Genomic DNA, 22938 nt, shown 5'->3' with positions numbered 1-22938 from the left:
TGACCAACCAATTCCGTTATGGTAGCAGAGCATCCATTTCATTGAAAAAAAAAGGCAATTAGTCACACAATTTATATTCTCCTCCTTTTTCTGACTAACTTTCTTCCTCCATTGTGTCACGCAAATAGAGACTAATTATTGTACCTTGAATGGCTACCCATAAGCTTCTAAGAACTTGAAGACAACTCTTTTTTTGTTTGCTTTATTTTTTTTAATAATTTTAATGAACATTTATAGAGAATTTAGATTTCCATTCATTCATTGCTGCACTTCTCTACCCACCCAGCCCTCCCCCACCCTGCCCCCTAGTGCCCCCCAGTTTGCTCCTCTCTTTCAAAAGTAAAAGAAAGACTCCCTCCCTGGTACACAATCCCCCCGCACCCCTCCCACTACCCCAACTACATTCCACTGTGCAACCTTAATTGTGGACTCTTGTGATAACCATAATACCCTACCATACATCGCTTTTAAGTTATTCAGTCCCTCATCTGTTTCAGTGCAGTATACACAATTTATCCAGTTTTTCTCAGTCTTACCCCAACCCTGATATCAGTCCCATTTTACAGCAGTGCACCATGCAATATTTGTCCTTTTGCGACTGAGATAGAGGACGACTCTTAACTATAATAAAGAAGAAACATTTTGACATCTGTGCAGAATGAATTCTGCCTGAAGAAATTATGTACCAAAAGAAATCCTGGTGCCTTTTGTACTCATTCTTTCCATCTGAATTAAGTCCTGACTGATGTTAATATTTAAGTCTTTGCCTACAGGAGTGCTAACAAAGGTACAGCTCTTATGAGGTTGGAAAGATATAATGGCTTTTGGGTTCATGAAAAGTTCATACTACTAGATGTGGTAATTTTTCTTCCCACCATTGTTTGATCTGGTATATATTTAAAGATGTAATTCACTCCGAATAATAAAATAATTTTTGTTTTCCATTTGGGGTGAAATGACGGGAGTGTATATGTATTTTGGTTCATACCATGAATTGCTTGCATTTTTCATCTTCCCTTTTCCCCTGGGATGCTGTAGGCTGCACTCAAGAAAGCAGAGCCCTGGTGGTGTAGTCGGTTGAGTGTTGAACTCCTAGCCAACAGATTGGCAGTTAGATGCTCACCAGGCACTCCATACAAGAAAGATGAGGCATTCTCTGCCCATGAAGATTTACAGCCTTAGTATACAATATGAATTGATCAGACATTGTAATTAATGATATTATTGAACCTCAGTTAATGTTCTCAAAGTGTGTATTAAAAAATGAGACTATTTTTAAAAGATTATGTGAACGGGAATAATGTTTGGAATGGGAAAAATCTTACAGGTCAGAGCTCTGCATAATCTTCCTTTCGGAGAACAAGGGCAATATTCACATTTCATAGCAGCAACCAAAGATCTTGAATGGCAGAGTCTGAAACAGCACTGCCCAGCTTAAAGGAACAACTGAATCTGCCAGTTTGAATGTGTATCATGCCCCTCAGCCCTGGCAAGGATCCATTCTCTTGTTTCTGAAAGGGCTCACTGTTCAGTCTCTCTAGGGATTTGACTCTTGACTTTTCTTGTTCAGTTATCGTTCATGATTCCCCCCCCCCCAAAGGGATTTGTAGCTTTGGAAATCTTTGCCATGAGTTGGATTGACTCAGTGACAATGAGTTTAGTATGTTTTGTTTTATTTATTGACCTGGCCTTTCAAGCACATATGAGCCAAGAGGACAACCCTGTTAGAATGGTCATCTAAAGAAAACTTGTGCTAGGGAGAAGATAGTGGAGAGAATTGGACTCACTGGCCTCCTCTCCTCTCCTGCAATAATTAGGGTTGGGGATGAAAAAAGCACCATGAAGAAACAGAGGAAGTAGGAAATGGGAGAGAAATCTCTGCTTTTTGTTGCATCAGAGTCTCTTCTGAATTGATTTCCTAATTCTGAATTTATTCCCCACGGAGCAGCCCAGGTGCTCAAGTATCAATTGCATCATGCCACGTCATGTCCTGTCATGCTTCTGCTCAGAGCCCTTCAGTGGGTCCTGGTGCATTTAGGAAAACCCTCAAGAGCCTCGCTGAGGCTGCCGCCCTGCGTTCACCCCCTGACCGTCCCCTTCTTGCTCACCACGTTGCTGTGTTGTTCTTAGACCACGCTGAGGTCATTCTTACCCTAGTGCGTCTGCACTTGTTTCTTCTCCTGGAATACTCTTCCTCTACATCTAACCATGGCTGGCTCCTTTGTGTAAATCAGGGCTCAGCTCAAAATGCCCCTTTCTGTAGCAGCGTTTCCTGACCGTCACCCTATCTATTGAGCCCCTGCCACCACTAACATCACCCCTCAGCCCTGGTAGCTCTGATAGCCTCGTGGTAAGGAGCTGGACTGCCAACCCAAAGGCTCGTGGTTTGAATCCATCAACTGCCCTGTGGGAGAAAGTTGGCCAGTTCCTTCCTGTGTGATTTACAGCCTCTGAAAACCCACTGAACGGTCAGCTAGGAGTTGAGTCTGACTTGACATTTTGTAATCCCACCACCGACGTCTGGTTGTGGATCTTTCACAGTGTTGCATGCTACTGGACATGATCTTATTTGTTTGCTTGTTGTTCTTCTGTTGATCATTTGTCTTCGCCCACTGGAATGGAAGTCTCCTGAGGACGGCATCTGTCTTACACACGGCTGTGTCGCCAGATCCTAGAACTGTACTCCTAATTCTTAAGAAATTTGAGTAGAGCAAGTGAAATACAGAAATGGAGTATTTTAGGAGTCCTGGGTGGTGTCGTGTGGTGTGCAGGATCACTGGTGGGGCTGTGGCTAGAGTGGCTGTTAACCATGAGGTTGACGCTCTGGTGGTCTCATGGTAAGGAGCTACACTGCCATCTCAAAGACAAGCAGTTTGAAGAGGGCTGTTTGAGGGAGGATAGGAAAAAAAATAGTAAAGAAATTAAAAAAAAAATTTAACTTTTAAAAAAAAAATTTGTGTGTGTGTGCCGTTGAATCAGATCCAACTGGTACAAGAGGAGACTGCTGCACCTTCTTCAGCGGAGCATCTGGTGGATTTGAACCACACACCTTTGGGACTGCAGTGCAGCTTCTTGCCCTAGGCCACCAGAGCTCCCTTAAATTTTATTTTATTATTTGTGTGTGTGTGTGTGTGTGTGTAAAATTTTAAATTTTTTAAAAAAAATTTTTAAAAAGGAATATTAAAGACAAAAGACAGGTAGCTCGGACCCGCCAGCTGCTCCATGGGACAAAGAGGTGTGGTTTCCTCCTGTGTGATTTACTGCCTTAGAAAACCTGCTGGAGGGTCAGCTGTGGGCTAGTTCTGACTTGACAGCACATCAACAACCACCACTACCACCTACAAGATAAAGATGAGATCACAGCATCATAAGATGTACAGGCTTGAAGGTCTGGTGCCCATTTCTAACGTGTCCTGTGTGGTCACCGTGAGTCGCATGCAGATCCATGGCTGTGGGTTTGTTTCTCGTGTGGGTAGTGGGAAAAGGAGACCTGGTAGGAGACAGTGGATTAAACACTGGGCTGCCAACCAAAAGGTTGCACCAAGAAGAGGAGAATGATCACTTCCTGGCCTTTTGAAAACGGCACGTGAGTGGTTCTTGCGCAAATCCAGTTTGCCAGGACATCTGAAAATAGATAAAGACTTGAGACTGCAGTAGCAAAATATCTGCAGTTGGGGTGAGTGTCTGTGCTGAACTCCTCCAGTGCTTACAACGATTTCTTTTTTTTTTCTTGCTGATTCTGCTGGTATTTTGAGCTTCAGAATCGTTGTCTCCAAGGAGCAGCCTGGTTTCACCCTCTCTGGGATGAACCTGTTTATTCATCTTGCTGTATGAAATATAGTTAAAATGCCCCTTATTACATTGAAGTGTTGAGTTGTGAAACACTCAGATGGTGGGATGGACTCCACGCTTTTGAGCAGCAGCTCATCGCCCCGCTGACCAAGACACTAGAGTTGTTGACTCTAATATTTTAAAAGAAAATTAGTTAGAAGAAATAATTTTTTTAAAAAAGAAATACTTTTCATTTCTACATGAAAATTCAAAAGTGGCCATCTTGATTTTGGTGTGTTTCATTTTTCTGCATTCTTTTTTATTCCTTATTAAGGTATGTGTCAGGATTAGACCAAGTGAGCCAATGACCAAAAACTCAAAATAACAATACTCAGAGCTGGTGAAACAGCCAGTCATGATGCCATACACCCTGACGGCTCTTGTTTTTCTCGTGGCCCAAGGTGGCTGCCAAGCTCCAGCCATCACGTGCTCATTCCAGCTAGCAGGAATTGAAAGAGGGTGAAGGAGAGTAGTTTCCTTCCTTCAAGGACATTTCCTAAAAGTTGTACTTCTGCTTCCATTCTGGCACCAGAACTTGGTCACAAAGTTACCCCTAGCTGCAGAGATGTCCATTTGCTCAGCAGAGAAATGACAGTCCTGTTACAAAAAAAGAACAAATAATAAGAAAAGCTGACCCAATTTGTCACCAAGTGACTGCTGTCTGAGTCTCAGTATTGTTCACTGGACTCTAGTTCCATAGCCCAGGGCCTTGCTTTCCTCTGTTTGGTTCATGTGAAGGTTAAGTTGATGCTTCGGTTACTTTTCATGTTAGGGTTGAAGATTCTCTGTGTATATTAGAATCCTTATCTGTACATGTTCCAAGAACCTCAGGGTTATACTACTGCCAGTGGTTAACAGCAGGTACTAAAACCAGACTACCTGGGGTTGGATTCCATCTCGGGCTGCATTATGCCCGAGGAAGGTTGCTAAGCTTCTCCATGTCTTGGTCTCTGCCTGTATAAACTCAAAAACCCCTCAGACTCATTGCCATGGAGTCAGAACTGACCCACAGCAGACCATCCAGTTGATTTTCAGAGGCTGTAAATGACACGAAAAGAGAGATGGCCCATCTTTCATTCTAGGGATCACTGGTGGATTCAAACCACCCCCACCTTTGCACTGTCAGCCCATTCTCTACCCACTAGACCACCTGAGCTGCCCGTCTCTATAAAAGAGGGTAATGAAATACATGCTGTAGCTCTTGGGGATCGGCTCAGCTAACATCTGTCAAGAGCAGTGGTCAGCGCCTGATGCTGAGAAAGCCACTGAGTACAGCCGTCCTTGTCATCTTGATTGTTTCCTGGTAATCATAACCGTCTCGGAAGGAGAGCCATCTGAGCAAGGAATGCGGATTCCTTGCTCTGTCCAGCGGTGATGCTTTCCTGTTCCCAGGCCTCCCAGCAACTGGCACAGATCTCGAGAATTAGGTACGCTGATGGCCACTGTCTCTGTGTTACAGATCACTTTTCTCCGGAGAATGTAAATGACACGGCCAAAGAAACCTGCCTCAATTGGTTTTTCAAGATTGCTTCCATCCGGGAACTCATTCCGAGATTGTATCCTTTTATTGGCCGAACGAGTTGCATGGGTAATTGAAGCCACGTGGGGGTCACTCTGGGAGCACCCTTAGACCGTGTAACCACCAACTTGGATACCCAGAGCCAGCAGTGTGGGGAGTGTTCATTCTCAAAATGGGTTCTCTCTCTCTTTTTTAACTTTATATGTAATGCCATGTCTTTCTCAATTAAAATTCTTCATAGTGATAGCTTTTCTCTGATTCTAAGCTCTTGAACCAGGTCAGTATAGAAGAGCAGAGAATTTGCTTCAGAAACCAAACCTTCGTTACTCATCATCGTTCATTATTTCCCCATAAAGCCTTGATTAGAAATGTGCAGTGTCCTGCTTGCATTTCAGAGTACAGCCATGAAGCAGCATGTAACGTGTCCCAGAATTTATTTTGAATAAGTGTGGAACCTCAAAAACAAACACTGAACCACAAGCCACTGCTCACCAAATTCTCGGCATCGTTGAGGGCTGTCGTAGCCGCCTCCCTTTTGAAGACGTGCCCGATTCTGTCGATGGCAGAGTTTACTGTCTTCTCCTTAGGGGATGGACCATGTGGAAAATGTCTCCCTTAACGAAACATTTTTGTAGCTATGTGGAAGCATCCATCTTGAAGTGCAACAAGTTCCTCTCGAAAACGTAAGACTCGTTTTAAAAAATGTCTCAAAATGTATAATTTCTGCAATGCTAATGCACATAAACAGATAGATAATACACCACATCCTCACTTATCAACTGTTTTATTATCTGTCATTTCACATTCACAGCGATAGTGAAGAAACTTCTGCTGTCTGACTGTATCGTGCATTAACAATGCATGTCTGGGATTAAATACCACTCAAGTGCAAGACAAAAGTAACACTGGCTGTGATGTTGAAGGTTATGTGTCAATTCAGCCGACCCTGGTTCTCAGACTTGGTAGCTATGTAATGACGTGATTCGGCAGTTATGCCACGATGTAACCATCCTCCGTTTTGTAACCTAGTCTTTCCATTTATGGGTCGTGCTGATTTTCACATAAGGACCTGGCCTTTGGAGCCTAACCATGTTGACGAATGAGGAGCATGTGTAGTGGCAATATGATGTTCTTGTTGTTACGTGTTTTTGAGTTTCTTGTGTCTCATAGCGACCCTGTGCACAGTAGCTCTGAACCTTGCTCTGTCCTGAACCAGTCTCATTTTCTCTAACACACCTGCCCCCGTTACCACAGTCACTGTGTCAGTCTATCTCATCCAGGGTCTTCCTCTCCTGTGCTCTCCCTCCATCCACCCTGCCGAGCATGACGTCCTTCTCCAGAGACTAGTCCCTTCTGGCAACATGCCCCAAAGTATGTCAGATGGAGTTTCAAAATCCTTACCTCCAAGGAGCATACTGGTTTCACCTTCTCCAAGACAGACCTTTTTGTTCTCTTAGCAGTCCATGGTATGTTCAGTACTCTTCTCCAGCACCACAATTCAAATGCGTCGATTCTTCTGTCAACCTTAGTCATTGTTCAGCTCTCTGATACACAGCAAGTTATTGTGAAGACCATGGCCTGGATCACACACACAGTTGTCTTCAGCATTCAGGAGAGGTCCCTGATAGCAGAATTCCCCAGTGCAATTTGTCTTTTGATTTCCTGACTGTTGGTGCTAAGAGTGTTGATTGTGGATCTGTGTTGTTGTTGTGATTGCTTTTGAGTCGAGTACGACTCATAGCGACCCTGTGAACAAAAGGCCTGAAGCCCCTCTACAACTATCGACGTTGATCAAAGTTCACAGAGTTTCCGGAGGCATGTGGTTTAGGAAGTGGATGCCTCTCCTGCTGAGCAGGTTGAAGTTGTTAACAGTCTCAGTCTCTTCACCACCTATCATGATGCTGCCAATCGGCCCAGCAGTGGGAATCTTTGTCTTCTTGATGTTGACCTTCAATCCATATTGAAGACTACAGCCTTTGACCTTCTGCAGCAAATGGTTCAGATCCTCCTCCGTTTTGGCGTGCAAGATTATGCCATCTGCATAACGTGGGTTGTTGGCAAGCCTTCCTCCAATCCTGATGTAGCATTTCTTCTCAGACCAGCCTCCTGGTTGAATTACTAAGTGCTTACTGTGAATCAGGTGTAGTATTAAGCATCTTCCATGCATTTTTTTCCCCATTTAAATGATTGTGGAAACGAAATCAAGTAGAGACAACCTCTTTACCACCATGTAACTGAGAAGAAAGGCCCAGCTTGGAGAGGTGAAGCAGCTCAGGTGGCCAGCCTTGAACCTGACTCTGCCTCTTACCTGCTGCACAGTGGTGAGCTGGGGATTTCACTCGACTTTGCCTTGGGCTCCTCCTTTGAGAGTGTGATGCTGAGAAGTGGAGGGGGACCTCCACTGAGCTTCAGAGGCTGCCTTGAGACTGTACACTGGGGTTAGCTGCTCCTCCTGAAGATGATAAAAATGATGATGCTGAGGTCATCTGACCCCCGGTCCACTCTGGGTTGTTCTAGAAAGTGATAGAATCGGGTCATACTACATCTACTTTCTACAGAGCCAGGAAAATTCCAAGTCCTGATGGGTGACAAGATGATAAACTTCTGGAAGCCAGAGATGGACACCACAGAGAACATAGTTGGATTTGATTTCGAATTTACTGCAAATGCATTAACTCCAGGCGAAGGGCTGCCTTGTATAGATTAGGGGATGGCGTCATTCCCGAAACAGTTGTTTTGCCTCCCCAGCTGGTCGTGTGGGGTGGATATCCACAGGCATGTCTCTCATAGCGAAGTAAGTCAGGACTCACACTCATCGTTTATGCTGGCGTGGGGGTTTACCAGCCTGATGGAGGGCTGATGAAAAGGACCATAAATCAGCATCAGAGGCACACAGAAAATGAGAACACTCTGAGAGAGGTTCAAGAGATGCTGAGTTAACTGGGACATGGTTGGAGGACAAAGACGGTTGGGATTGTTAAGACAAACGAGACCGCAGGGAGGCAGAGAGGACAGGTTGGCCCACAGCACTGAGCAGATGTGCAGATGAGTCATTAAATGCACAAACTGCCGAGAAAGGCAGGTTTTGGGTAGTTCTGACGTTGCATTTCTTTTTTCTCTAAGTGGCAGAAGTTCAGCTTGATCACTACTGAAAAAAAAGAAAATGAAAGCGCAATGGATTCTAACATCTGGTGATGCTGCCCTTTCTCTGTCCCAACAGGGGGATTTCAGAATGTCTCCCGAGACTAACCTGCATGATTCGAGGGATTGGAGACCCACTGGTGTCTGTGTACGCCAGGGCCTACCTGTGTAGGGTAAGTCCCTGTAGGATCCGGATGTCAGAGGTCCGTGTCCTGTCAGTGGCCCCCTGTCCTATTAGAGGACATGTCTCATCAAAGTCAGAGACCCATATCCCCTCAGAAGGCTGTGTCCCATCAGAGGGCATGTCCTGTCCTGTCAGAGGGCATGTCCCATCAGAGACCTGTATCCCATCAAAGGCCCATGTCCTGCCAGAGGCTCATGTTCTCTCATGTCTTGTCAGGGCTTGTTCTGTCAGAAACCCCTATTGCATTAGAAGCCTATGTCCTGTCAGAGCCCATGTCCTGTCAGAGAACTGTTTTCCATTAGAAAGCATGTGTCATCAAAGTTAGAGACCTGTATCCCCTCAGAGGTTCATGTCCTGTCAGAGAGCTTGTCCTATCAAGAGGCCCATATCTCATCAGAGGCCCCAGGCCCATCTGAGACGTGTGCCCCTCAGAGGTCCATGTTCTGTCAGAGGCTCCTGTCATGTCAGAGGGCATGTCCCATCAGAGGTTCATTTCCTGTCAGAAGCTGCTATCCATTCAGAGGCCCTTGTCCCATCAGAGGCCCCTGTCCCATTGTAGACCATGTGTTGTCAGAAACCTGTGTCCCGTCAGAGGTCCTTGACTCATTAGAGGCCCCTGTCCCATCGTAGGGCATGTGTTGTCAGAGGCCTGTGTCCTGTCAGAGACCCATGTCCCGTCTCCGTCAGGACTCACTCAGCCTCCTTCCCAGCCCCTTCTGATGTCTCTGAGAAAAGGACTTTATTAGCTGCTAATTTTAGAGCACGGCTCTTCCACAGAAAGTAGAACTGGAAGATTTCTTTTTTTTTTTTTAAATTAATTTTAAAGTAGACCAACTCAGCCTAATTAGGGGGGACTGTTTAAGGTCATCTTCTGACAAATGAACTGGTTTTCAGAATTAATTGTTTCACGGTTCTCTGTGGGGAAGAAGAACCAGTCGGGGCTCCCAGGGCCCTCCAGTGGAGAGGCTGGTTCTCACGGACTGCAGGCCTGCTTTCCCAGTGTCCGGGTTTGTCTGTGTTGTTAGCGCTTCGTCCCCAAACACCAAGCGTGAGGGCTGACGAAGGAGAGGTGTTGTGGGGCTTACAGGCTCCACGTTCATTGCACTGCAGCTTTCTGGCCGTCCGCCTGTCTGATCCGGGCACGGTGCTACTCAGAAATCACTCGGCCTTTTTCCTTTAAAAGCTCCCTGAACCTCCCACAGACAAGTCGTAAGTTTTAGTATGAAAAGTGCACTCCCTTGAGAGTACAGCCTTTTCCTTCTCTTTGTCTCTGCTAGCTTTCCTGTGTTGATTCAGGGGGTATTCTCCTCACTAGTCCCCACAGCACCCTTCCCTTTGAGGGGTTCTTACCCCACCTTTGGAGTTCCTGTGTGACACAGGCAGTTAACTGCTATTCGAAAGGTTGGATATTTGAGTCTACTGGGCTGCCACTGTTATCTTTATCCTGGTAGAGTAGAATCCGTTCTAACCCAAAGGTGGTACATCTTTGATGGTTCGAATCCACCAGCAGCTCCATGGGAGAAATAATGGACAGTCTCCTCCCATGCAATTTACAGCCTCTGAAAACTTGCTGGCAGATCAACTCCGAATCTGTTCCTCCTTAATGCCAGTGAGTTTTGGGTTTTGTGTTATATGAATATGATTGTGGCTGTGTAAAGGAGAAATGGGGGCAGGAAAGTCCGTTCTTTGCAAACCTGTTTAGTTCAAAGGGTTTTAAAGTAAGGTCCCTGAGCTAGGGAAAAGGCAAGATCCATTGTATGTTAAGTGCCTTTAAGAGGCAAGTGCAGCTTTAAAACACAGGGACAAAGTAGACGTCATCCCAGAAGACGTGCTACAGGCAGAGCTCTGTCTGCTGAAATCACTGTTGTTGGTTCATGTAATGCAGCTATTCTCGTAGGGTAGTGAGGAAGAGTCTTTTTGACACTTCAAAAAGAAGGGATTCTGGCTCTTGCAATCCTGTGAGTTCGGAAAGAAAGCATCTTTCAGTTTCAGGTGGCGAAACCCCAGTGCTCAGTATTTTGTGCAGAGGGAGAAAAGGCAGGGATTATTGGCTCTTTCAGCATAGTCTGTCGGGAGTTGCGTGCTCACTCAGAGATGACACCTCACTGGTTGTTCAAATCCACCAGATTCTGGAGAAACATGGACAGTCGCCTCTCTCTCTATGTGATATATAACTTCCCCAAACCCACTGGAGGTCAGCTACGAGTCAGTTTTGGCTCAATGGCCGTGAATGGGTAGTTGATGTGTTTGAAGAATCCAGGGGTGGTGCAGGTGAGGATAGATACAGGGCCTCAGGGTGTTACTGAGAGTCACCCCCATTCTCCGTTGCTCAGCTGGGCTTGCCTCTTGCTTGATTTCATCCTGTGACTTGCTCTTTCCACGTGGTGGTTCACAGCAGCTCCATGCTTAACGTCCCATCAATTTAGCAACCCCAGTGGCGGGGAGAGCACCTTTTCTCCAGTTCATCATTCCAACCCCCATTGTCAGGGCTGGTTCTCAGGGGACGACATGGCCTCCCTTGCCCATCCCTAGCCTGGTCTCTGAAGCCATGGGGTGTCGTGGAATTGATGAGACCTGTGCCATTTCTCACCCCTGGGTCATGTGCCCACCGAGTGGATGATTCCAGTGTTATCAAAGGCCTCATGGTCTAAGAGGAAGGTTTGGGGAACAATGGGAATGAATGCATGGCAGGCAGGCAGAAAGAGCAGATGGAAATGGTGAGCGAATCCTGCTTGCCACTCGGGGTAGAAATCGTGAAGACCCAAAACAGATTTCCAAGCTGCTCATTTGGCTTGATGGGGAGAGATAAACAAAACACAAAGGCAGCGAGTGGGTAGGGCGTGGGGGGACTTCGAAGCTGTTTATTAAAGGAAAGTATGATTAACTCTTAAGTCAAGGCCCCCTCAGTGCATCTCCCCTGCTTGTCCACTGGGTCTCTCATTGCTGCTGCCTAACAGATAATTATTGCCTTTTCTAAGATATGATTAAGTGGAAGAGAGACAATAGAACCAGCACACAGTGCGAGTGGGCCGGAAGGTTGTTGTGGGTAGCTTTTTAATCTGTGTTCTTGTCCTTGAAACTTCTTTACCAGCAGCTACAGAGCTGTATGGGAACAGTTTGGAATCGGGCGGCATTGTGGTTGGGGGCTAGTGGAAGGGGAGAGAAGGAGGACAGAAAATGTACAACAATGAATAAATAAAAAAAGGAAAAAATTAAAAGACAAAGATGTCATTTTGAAGACTCATAAAAAAGCTCTTTTGGTTCTGCCATTTTTTTAAAAATGTCTTTTTAAAAAATTTTTTATTTTATACTGGTTTATTTACAAAGTTTCTATACATTGCTTTTCACACTGGATCTTTCATTTTACAGCTCAGTTCAACTCCTTGCATTCAAGTCAGAACCAGGTGGGAGCTGGACTCACAGGTTCAGATCTGCTGTGCATTGGGCCACTATGAGTTAGAGCTGGTTCAACCTCCTTCATGAACCTTATTTAGATTATTAGCCAGCTGTAAGTCCCCTTCGGGGGCCACAGACACATCATGTTGTCGTTGTTCTACCTAATCAGTTACCAAAGACTAAGCAGAAAACCCGCATCAAATCACGCGTTGTGTTGCGTTGGTGAAAGGGCCACGTGGACCCAGGATGTACCCGGGAGCTCAGCTGCAGGAGAGTCAGGGTGGCTTGTTCTAAATGTATGAACTCCCCTCCAAAAGCTTGTGCTTTCCCATCAGTTCCCAGTATTGTGCCCACCTTTTCTGTGGGGTGGCCTCTTGTTCTTTTAGGTACCCTGCCAGACAGAGTAGAACTGCCCCCCGAGAACTCCCTAGGCTGCAGTCTTTATGGGAGCCGATTGCCAGGCCTTTTCTTTCCTGGAACACTTGGTGGGTCTGAACCACTGTCCTGTTGGCTAATAGTTGAGGGCTTAAACATTGCCTGTCTTCCACGAACAGTTTATACTCTGGATCTTGAATGCAAGAACCAGTGGATGAGAGCACTGATATGCTTCAGGTTTGCCTTGATAATACGTATACATTTCCATGACCGGTCAGCAAAGGATGAGCCCATGGAACTTTTAATAGCACAGCCGTGGTAGCAGGATATCTGAGAGCTCAGCCTATTCTTAACATACCACAAGCGTTTTGCTCATCTAAAAATTTAACCGCATGTGCGTTTCTGGCTTCATAGACTGAGAGGGACTGTCGTGTACACAGCCCGGGGAGAGCACATTCCTCCTTCCTCTTGTATTGATTTGTTCTCTTGGTCATCTGTTCAGAAGTACTGTTGCTACCTCTGGCTGATTACAAAGATGACTCCTGTAAATGCTGCCCGTTTTGTGTTTCCTGTTTATTTTCATTTTAGAGCTCTGGTTGTTGGGATAGAAGCAGTATACGTTTATTGCATCAGAAGGCAGATATGCAGAAAGTAAAAATTCTCTTTCTGTATTCCTGTGTTTCTTTCCATAACAAATCTGTTTTGGAGAAGGTACAGACAGAGTGCTCCCTAGAGGCAAGCATGGTGACTTTGTCTCACAGAACTTGGTGCATGTTCACAGGCAGGGCCACTCCTTGGAAAAAGCTGGCTTGCTGGGAAACCTGAGAGGGGTCAGAGAAAGAGAGGAGGCGCTTCAGTGAAATGCATTGACACAGTGACTGTAACAGTGGGCTTGGGGCTATCGGAGGTGATGAGCATGGTGCAGGATAGGGCACGGCTCAGATTTGATTTTCATAGAGTTACTGTGTGTCATAGTCAATAGCATGCATGCGTATACACCCACACAAGTGGTAGCCTTCTGGGTAAGGAGCTGTGCTGCCAATTCAAAGGCATGCAGTTCAAATCTATCAGCTGCTCTGAAGGAGGAAGATGGGTAATCTTCTCCCATTCAATTTATTGTCTCTGTAAACCCGCTGACCCCACTGGTCAGCAGGGAGTTGGTTCCCACTCAGCAGCACATAATAACAATGTATGCATGTATGTGGATACACACACATGCAAAACCGTATCACGCTGTACATATTATTTCACATCACTGTCATTTTTTTTTGGTTTGGCTGCAGGTGGGCATGGAAGTGGCTCCCCATCTGAAAGAAAGCCTGAATAAGAACTTCTTTGACTTCCTCCTGACATTTAAACAGGTAGGAGAACATTGTAAGACCCACTCCTGGGTCGACTGGTTCTATGCTAACGTCCTCACTGAGCCTCGCTGGTTTCCAAGTTGCGAATGCCTTTAACGCCCTCCAAATGTGTAAACGCTAGCTGCTGTCAACAATTAAAATGTGTTGATTGTACTGAGCAGGCAGAGAGAATTAATATGCATGCGTTAACAGGAAGTGTCTACACTTGATCCGCCTTTCTTCCTCGCATCTGCTCGCTCCATTTTTATCGGGTTACACTGCACAGACTCCCCAAGCGACTCAGCTTGGTGAACTTTCTGGGTGGTTTTTGTAGTTAAAGAGAAACTCAGCAGCTGAGAAATCGGCTCTTGCCCGGGGGCGTTGAGGTGCGCACAAGTGCTCGCTGCTCTGTCTGGCATTGTTGTGTGATCGCCCTTCCCTTTCTAAGTGTGGGCTTGACCTCCTCCAGATCCACGGGGACACGGTCCAGAACCAGCTGGTGCTGCAGGGAGTGGAGCTCCCGTCCTACCTGCCCTTGTACTCGCCCGCCATGGACTGGATCTTCCAGTGCATCTCCTACCATGCGCCCGAGGTAACCGCCGGGGAGCTTGGGTGTGGAGGGTCATTGCCTAGGACGAGTGCTGGGTGCCGCTCTCACGCTGTTGTAACGGCCCTGCATTATGTGCCCTCTAACATCAACAAGGCTCTTCCATGAACAGTGGATTCCTTGAGTGGGACAGGGAGGCTGCAAACCCAAAGACTGGTGGTCTGAAAGCACTTAGAGGTGCCTGTGCAATACATCTCATTGACACAGCAACTGCAGAGGCAGCTCTGTTGTTGTTGTTGTTGTTGTTATGTGCTGTTGAATCATCGGCAACTTATGGCGACCCTGTGTACGACAGCTCTGCTCTCTACTCTATCTTGAGCCACTTTCATTGTCTCTGATACACCTACCACTATTACTCCAGTCACCGAGTCAGTCCATCTCATCCAGGGTCTTCCTGGCTTGTGCTTGTTTCTCACCCTCCCAAGTATGATGTCCCTCTTCAAGGACTGGTCCCTCCTGGCACCATGCCCAGAGTTTGTCAGATGGAGTTTCACAATCCCTGCTTCCAAGGAGCAGCCTGGTTTCACCCTCTCCAGGCGCACTCAAAGCATGATGTCCCTTTCTGACTGTGACTGTGGGCATAAGTGTGTCAGGGATGATGAAAATGACACAGGAGAGGACAGGATTCAGGGCTGTTGTTCTGAGGGTCGCTGTGAATTGTACTCGACTCGCTGGCACCTAACAACAGCAACAACAGAGGTGCCTCAGAAGAAAGTCCTGAGTATTGACCTCCCTAGAATCAGCTGGTAAAAACCAGGGGAGCATAGTTCTCTGACATATGTGGGGTATCCATGGGGTAGAGTTGACTCAACGGCATGTTTTGGTTCGTAACACTCACAGAAATGTTGGTGCTAGCCGGCCCTTTTGGAAGGTTCAGTAATGTGGTAACTGCCTCTCCCACGTTGTCTTGCTTCATCTTCCCACAATGCTGGAAGTGGGTGTTGAGGCCCAGACAGGCCAAATCCCTGTGCAAGGTCACACAGCAGGAAAGTGGGGCTGAGTGGACCCGGCTCTGGAGCCTGCCGCTGGGGCCAGCCAGCTTTACTGCCTCCTTCCTTACCTTGACGCGTGCCTTCTTCATAATCCAGGAAAGCTGGTAGAACAGGCGATATTCTCTCCATTTCTCAAGAGGAAAGTAAAACTTAGACATTCAGTTGCTTTTATGAGAGTCTCCTTTTTCTTTTTTTCTAAAGGAAACATTGCCAGGAATGAACTTGATATCAGATCATCACAGAAATGGGCTTTATGTCCTTCTTTGAGACTGAGAAATTATTTCAGGAGAACAGCAGTTAAAAATGGGATCGCTGTGGTGGATGCAGCTTTCTTCCTTTCTCTTCTCTTGGCCGGTCAATAATTTATTATATGGGGAAGAGAAAAAGAGAGTTGCTTTAACACTGGGGTACATAGGACAAAGCAAAACTCACGTACATCTCCCTTTTCCTGGAATCTGTTGACGCTTATTGGAAATCCTGAAGGAAAGAAAAAGGGTGTGACTCTGACTAAGCAATCCTGCTTTTAAGAGTTTAGTTTTGTAGAGATTCTCACAGAGCCACGTTTGCCCATCCTGGGTGTTACTGTCCTCTACCATCAAGCTAGCCACCAACTCATGCGGGCCCAACGTGATGATCCATAGAATTTCCATTGGCTGCTTTTTCTGAAGAAGATATCCAGACCTTTCTTCCTAGTCTTAGTCTACAAGTTTCTCTGTAGCCTGTTCTGCTTCATAAGAGCACGAGCCCTGTGGAGAGCTGGGTGATGGTTGTGTGCGGCATTGGCTGCAAATCCATCCTAGTTCTCTGTTGTGGAAGAGGAGGACTGTCACCGGGCCCACCATTGGCCCTTTGGTCATTGTTGTTCTTGGGCACCATCCAATTGCGAGAGAGTGTCCCGAGGACCCCATGCGACAGAGCAGAACCACCACTTAGGGCTTTCTTGACTGTAACCTAACCATTGAGCCGCCAGGGCCCTCAATTGATGGCTGTTGTTAGGTGCCTAGTTGGGTATGATTCCCGGTTACCACTCCGTTTATGCACTCTGTGCATCACACAGAGTGAAACCCTGCCCCATTCCACGTCGCCAGGAAAGGAGACAAAACCTTAATTGTTCTCTCAGAAAGGAATTGATTCCGTTATGATGCATTCATTCAGCAGAATGTTATGGAATCATTTAAAATGATGCAGACCCGTCATGAAGATCTGAACGTGCTGAGGTAAGGGTGCCCGCCGTCTGATGTGGAGTGGGTGCAGGCGGCCTGGATCTGAGCGCTGGGCGCGGTGTTGTGACCTGTCTGTCCCTTAGCTATTGTTTTGATAAAATCTAGGCCAGACGGCTTGTCCCCAGCTCTCATGTGCTGCTTTTCTTTATTTGTAAGATGTGAGCAACAACAATAATTTCTGTTTCCTGATCTATTATAAGAATCAGACAGAACGATGCAATTAAAGTACTCAGGCAGCACCCAGAACCTGACACTGTTACATTGTAGTCACAGAAAGGACTTTTGTCTCTGCAGGAGAGAGTTGGGAAGAAGATCTGGGGGAAATGTCTTTAGAGAGTCAGATTTTAGGTTATCATTACTTACTGTTCTTTGATTATCTGTGTTTTTGGACTTTACAACAAGTCTGACGCATTGCTTGTGTTGTTGCTTTTTCCAAATTTTAAAGTTACATGGAGATAACTGTCTTATATATTGGATGAGGTGTTTACCATGAAGTACATTGCAGTCATTGTAAATTCATGTGAGGATTTACTGCCCATTCCTCTCATGACCCTCAGCACATTCTCAGCCCCCCCTGCGCTGTCCCAGGCTCCTCAGAGCAGGGGCTTGACTATGTGGAGGGAGGGAGGGAGGGAGGGAGAGAGAGAGACATAGAGAGAGACACCCACACAGCCACGTTACTGCGTTTGGAAATGAGAACTTTTTTTTTTGTCCTTACTTTACTGAAAGGCAAAAAAAATCAAATTTAAAATGAAAGAACCTATGTCCTAAGACGTGCCTCCTTTTTATTTTAAGCACCACTAATCTCAGAGGATGCCAGGAGTTGGGAGTACAGCTTTCCTGGGGTGTGAAACTCCAGGAAATCATTATTGCACCAGAAGTGATTAAGAAATTAGGTCACTTGAATAATAATCGACTCTGATTCTTGGGTATTTGGAAGAAGAACGTATAACATCTCACCCGAGAGAAACGAATCATTTCCAAAAGGCAGAACAGTTGACGTCAAGGTAGGAGGCAGGTGTGAAATGCACATGTCTGTATAATGTCTAAGTATTTTTTTTTTCCTTGTTTTGGTTGTGGGGAAGCATAACTAACAAAGCTGCTTCCACTTTAGCTGTTTGTTTGTTTCTTTTGTTTTTTTTCTTTTTCACTTTAGCTGTTTGGTGTGTACACAGCTCAGTGGCATTAATTTTGTTCTCTGTGTTGTACAGCCCTCAACATTATCCATGTTTAGCATTCCCCATCCCCTGTAAAAGGAACATGGTGCCATTTAAGCAGCGACTCTCATCTCTCCCACCTGCTCTGGTGACTTCTAAGAAGCTTGGGTCTCTAGGTACTTGAGTGTTGCCGATCAAGGGTAAAGTATTTTTATAATTATTAATAATGAGACAGACTACTAGCAATGAGGTAGAATAGAGAGCGTAAAAAACAAGGGCTGGCCATTCCATGACTGAAGGCATCAAGCCATGCCTCTCTGAGTATTTATTGAGAATCATATGGAAGGTAAACAAAGGAAAATCATAAGGGAGTACGAAGCACAAACAAGGGATCGTGGAGAAGTCTTTTGCAGATAAGGCCAAGTTCCTCTCTATTGTTTATGCTTATCTCAGGGAGGGATTCAGTAAATAAAACTAAGAACACTGTTGACTCTTAAGGAATACCTTAGTGCCACAAGGTGAATTCTAGCTTGTATTAAGCCTTCCTCATATCCTGATATAGCATTTGGTTTATTATTAATAATAAATTTGTGTGTGTGTGTTTTATTTTTTTAAATTTATTATTAATTTCAATGAAAATTTACAGAGACTTTGGATTTACATTCATTCACTGTTGCACTTTTCTCCCCTCCCAGCCCTCCCCCCTAGTACACTACCCTCTTGGAAAAGTAAAAGAAAAATTCTTTCATTGTTTTACAGTCCCTCCCCCCAGGTCCACTCCACTATGCAGCCTTCGCTCTGGACTCCTGTCATGACAAAAATACCTAATCACATATCCCTTTTAAACCGTTTTCTCCTTCATCTGTTTCAATGCAGTATACATTAATGAACCCATCTTTCTCAGTCTCCCCCAATCCCCAAGGTTAGTCCTGTTCTACAAATATTAATTTATTAATATTAAATTTTATGTTCGACTTCCCACACTTGAGAGTTACGTGGGTACCGCAAACCAAAAAGATGATGGTTTGCGTCTACCCAGAAGTGCCTTGAAAGAAAGATGTAGAAATCTACTTCTGGAGAATGAGCCATTGCTAAAACCTGAGGGATTTGAACCTCTGTAGTAAAGCACATTAAAATGTTAACTTTTTGTTTCTTGGACAAACAGACCCCACAGGGAAATCCTACGGCCCGCAGTCCACACTGCCACACACAGGGTCTTCATGGGTCAGCACCGACACCTCCTGGCATCTGGTTTGGGGTTTGGATTTCTGTGCCTTTGCATGCTCTCTGTGGCTCCTCTAGGTGAGGTTTTAGGCTGTTTGTCCTCATCTACATGGTCTCGGGTTTGAGACAGCCGGAGAGAGAAGAGCAGTATATGTTTTTATGAGGCCAAACTGCTGAGAACATTAATTTTGAGCATTAATCATGAGGTTGAAAACTATTCCCTCAGCTGTTTTCATCTGTCAGGCAAGCAAGAGAGAGAGGAGAAAAGGAGAAATATCTTCAGCTGAGAATAACCAGCACTGAAAACTCCAAACTGAAATAGAAATCTGGAATTAAAAAAATGAAGGATTTTGGCTTTATGATGAGACATGATCCATGCTGAACACTGTAGATAGTTGGTGTTTTGGATTTTTTTGTGAACTGTTTTTGTTGGGAGACATTTTGGTCCCATACCCAGAGAATGTCCATTCTAATCTTCCTGGGGTGCTTTTTAGATTTTTTTTTTTTTCCTTCTAAGTGCCCTTGTTGATAGTCTTCTTGTGTCCGCAGCTGCTGGGCTCCTCCCTGGAGCTTTTTTTCCTTTGAGATATTGTTTGAAGCTTCTTCAGGGTCTCTGGTTCCTCTTTGGAGGAAGATTTCTTCCTCTTAGGGACTCTTGCATTTACTTATCTGTAGACAGTTTTTGGTTTTCATTAGTAAGTGCTTCAAGTCTTTTTTGCTTTTAGCAAACAAAGTTGTGCCATCTGATTGTAACAGGCTGTTAATAGAAATCTTATGTATGTAGTCTTTTGTTTGTTTTATTTTATTTTTTACTATTAATTTCAGTGAAAATTTACAGAGACTTTGCATTTCCATTCATTCACTGTTGCACTTTTCTCCCCTCCCAAACCTCTCCCCTAGTTCCCTCTTATAAAAGTAAAAGAAAAAGTCTTTCATTGTTTTACAGTCCCTCCCCCCACATCCACTCCACTCTGCAGTCTTCACTCTGGACTCCTGTCATGACAAAAATACCTAATCACATATCCCTTTTAAACAGTGTTCTCCCTCATCTGTTTCAATGCAGTATACATTATTGAACCCATCTTTCTCAGTCTCCTCCCAACCCTGAGGTCAGTCCTGTTTTACAACAGTGGCACCCTGCAGTACTTGTCCTTTTGTGGCTGAGGTACTTCATTCAGCATAATGTCCTCCAGGGTCACCCCTTTTGAATAATATTGCATGAGTTCCTTGTTTTTCAGTGCAGCGTCGTATTCCATTGTGTGAATATACCACAGTTTCTCTGTCCATTCGTTTGTTGATGGGCACTTAGGTTGTTTCTAACTCCTTGCTATTGTGAACAAAGCCGTGATAAACATGGGTGTGCATATATCTGCTTGGATGTCAGTTATGGTCTCTTTAGGGTATATTTCCAGGAGTAGAATTGCTGGGTCAAATGGTATATCTATTTACAACTTTTTGAGAAAGCACCATACCGCCTTCCACAGTGGTTGCACCATTTTACACTCCCACCAACAGTAAATAAGGGTTCCGGTTTCTCCACAACCTCACCAACATCTGCTGTTTGCTGTTCTGTTCAATTTTGCTATTCTGACTGGGGTGAGATGATATCTCAGTTGTTTTGATTTGCATCTCTCTTAGAGCTAGGGATTTTGAACATTTCTTTATTTGCTTGTTGGCCATCTGAATGTCTTCTTTGGTGAAGTGTCTGTTCGTATCTTGTGCCCGTTTTCCAGTTGGATTATTTACCTTTATTTTGTGGTAGTGCTCAAGTATTTTATAAATTCTGGATATAAGTCCTTTATCTGATATGTCATTACCAAATACTTTTTCCCAGTCTGTGGCTTCCCCTTTTACCCTGTTGGAGAAGTTTTTGGATGTGCATAGGGATTTGATTCTTAGAAGGTCCTCTTCATCTATTTTATCTTCTCCTGGTTGTAGGTTAGAAATGGTTTTTTTAAACTATGAATGCAACTCTTTCTTTCCCTCACCTTTTTATTTCCAGCATGTAGATCATATGATTGCCTGATTCAAAATGTCCCATGCCAGTCCATTTCATTTCCCCAGTGCCTAGTATGTCACTATTTATGTGTTCCATTTCTTCCTTAACAATCTCCACTTTTTCTACATTTATACTTCTCACTCTCGATGTTCTAGGTATTAGGGTCTTTTTGCAACTGTTCATCCTCCTTTGTGATCCCAAACATGATGGCTCATGTTGCAAGGAGGGACCAGTCCTTGGAGAGGGACAACGTGCTTGGAAGGGTGGAGGGACAGTGCAAGAGAGGAAAACCCTCGATGAGATGAACTGACTCAGTGTAATGAGGGTAGATGTGTCACAGACAGTGAAGTTGCTTCAAGATAGAGCAGGTTTAGACCTGTTGTACATAGGGTCACTGAAGTCAGAGTCAACTCGATGGCACATAACAACAAAAACAACAGCAACAGAATCTCTCTAAGGGCCATGATGATAATGACTGTGATGGACCTCTATAGCCTCACTGAAGCAGACTTGAGCTAAATGGAAACGCTGATGGTGATAAAGGAAGAGACACGAGGGGTAAGGACCTGTATAGGCAGAGGCACAGTAAAGGCATGGTAAGACAGCGTTACTGGAGAACAGCGAGAAGTTCTCCTGCCTGGGAACAGATCAAAACACAGGTTGCAGAAACTGAACATAATGTCATGGAGAGTAGAGAGCTTTTGGAAGTTTTTGATCAGAGGAAAGGTACAAAAGAAGTAGTGCTTGAGAGAGATCAAATTGGCAGAGTTAAACCAAATGGATTAGAGAGAGGAGAGCTGGCTGGTACCCCTGGACTTCCGAAAGACGGGATGGAGGAGAGAAACCATAATCAGAGAAGATTAATAGGAAAAATATATTCATTGCAAGTAGAAACTACAAAATAGGTTAAAAGGAGCAAAAATAGCCACACAGATCTCTGTTGTCCACAGGTGACTCAAGGTAACGTTTTGTCACATTTCTAGTGTAATCTTTTTCATTCTTATTCTTTTGTTATTTTTATTGTCATCCTTTTCATAGCGCTTTTCCCTCTCTTAACATTTTAACAACTATTTATATGTGTTGCTAAGAATATTTTCTGAAACAAGGAACTCATGCAATATTCAAAATGGGTGAGCCTGGAGGACATTATACTGAGTGAAATATCTCAGTCTCAAAAGGACAAATATTGCATGGTGCCACTGTTGTAAAATGGGACTGATATCAGGGTTGGGGTAAGACTGAGAAAAACTGGATAAATTGTGTATACTGCACTGAAACAGATGAGGTAGCGAATAATTTAAAAGCGATGTATGATAGGATATTATGGTTATCACAAGAGTCCACAATTAAGGTTGCATAGTGGAGTGTACTTGGGGTGGTGGGAGGGATGCGGGGGGATTGTGTACCAGGGAGGGAGTGTTTCTTTTACTTTTGAAAGAGAGGAGCGAACTGGGGGAGGGGGAGCGGTAGGGCTGGGCGGGGAGAGAAGTGCAGCAATGAATGAATGGAAATCCAAAATCTCTGTAAATGCTCATTAAAATTATGGGGGGAAAAGATATATATTAAAAAAAAGAATATTTTCTGACCATCGTCATTCTGAGACTGTTTAAAAGTTGGGATGTGTTTATTGGGCATGAAGACTGAAGGTGGGAGACCAGTCTAAGATGACACTGAGCCTTTGAGCCTGTAACACACTGACTTTTTTAATTTTTAGAAATGTTTTTATTTTAAGTGTGATTTTAACAAAAGTTTACAGAAAAGTTAGATTTTCATTCATTTATTGTTTCATATTTTACCTCCTCTCTCTTCCTCCTCCCCCAGTTCACATGTTTTCTAAAAAAATACTCATTCATTATTGCACAATTACCTGCCCTCCCCCCCAGTCCTCTTCATAATGCACCTCTTATTCTGGGCTGTTGTACGTGTAATAGCTAATCATATATTCCTTTT

At 44.6% G+C, this 22938-nt stretch overlaps 1 protein-coding gene across 1 annotated transcript in view; it reads left to right on the top strand.

The window, feature by feature from the left end:
- LOC102867320 (chromosome unknown open reading frame, human C16orf62) overlaps positions 1-22938 on the top strand; it is a 168633-nt gene that overhangs the window by 47902 nt on the left and 97793 nt on the right. Inside the window, exons 9-13 of the mRNA XM_006892659.1 lie at positions 5291-5387; positions 5986-6033; positions 8571-8664; positions 13730-13807; positions 14256-14378. Of these exons, the coding sequence (XP_006892721.1) occupies positions 5291-5387; positions 5986-6033; positions 8571-8664; positions 13730-13807; positions 14256-14378 (440 nt within the window). The remainder of the gene's footprint in view (positions 1-5290; positions 5388-5985; positions 6034-8570; positions 8665-13729; positions 13808-14255; positions 14379-22938) is intronic.

This window comes from Elephantulus edwardii, unplaced genomic scaffold (genome assembly GCF_000299155.1).
Source record: "Elephantulus edwardii isolate Elephantulus edwardi_28Jun2011 unplaced genomic scaffold, EleEdw1.0 scaffold00117, whole genome shotgun sequence".
NCBI lineage: Eukaryota > Metazoa > Chordata > Mammalia > Macroscelidea > Macroscelididae > Elephantulus > Elephantulus edwardii.
The sequence above is the reverse complement of the archived record's forward strand: the minus strand, read 5'-3'. Positions and strand labels throughout refer to the sequence as shown.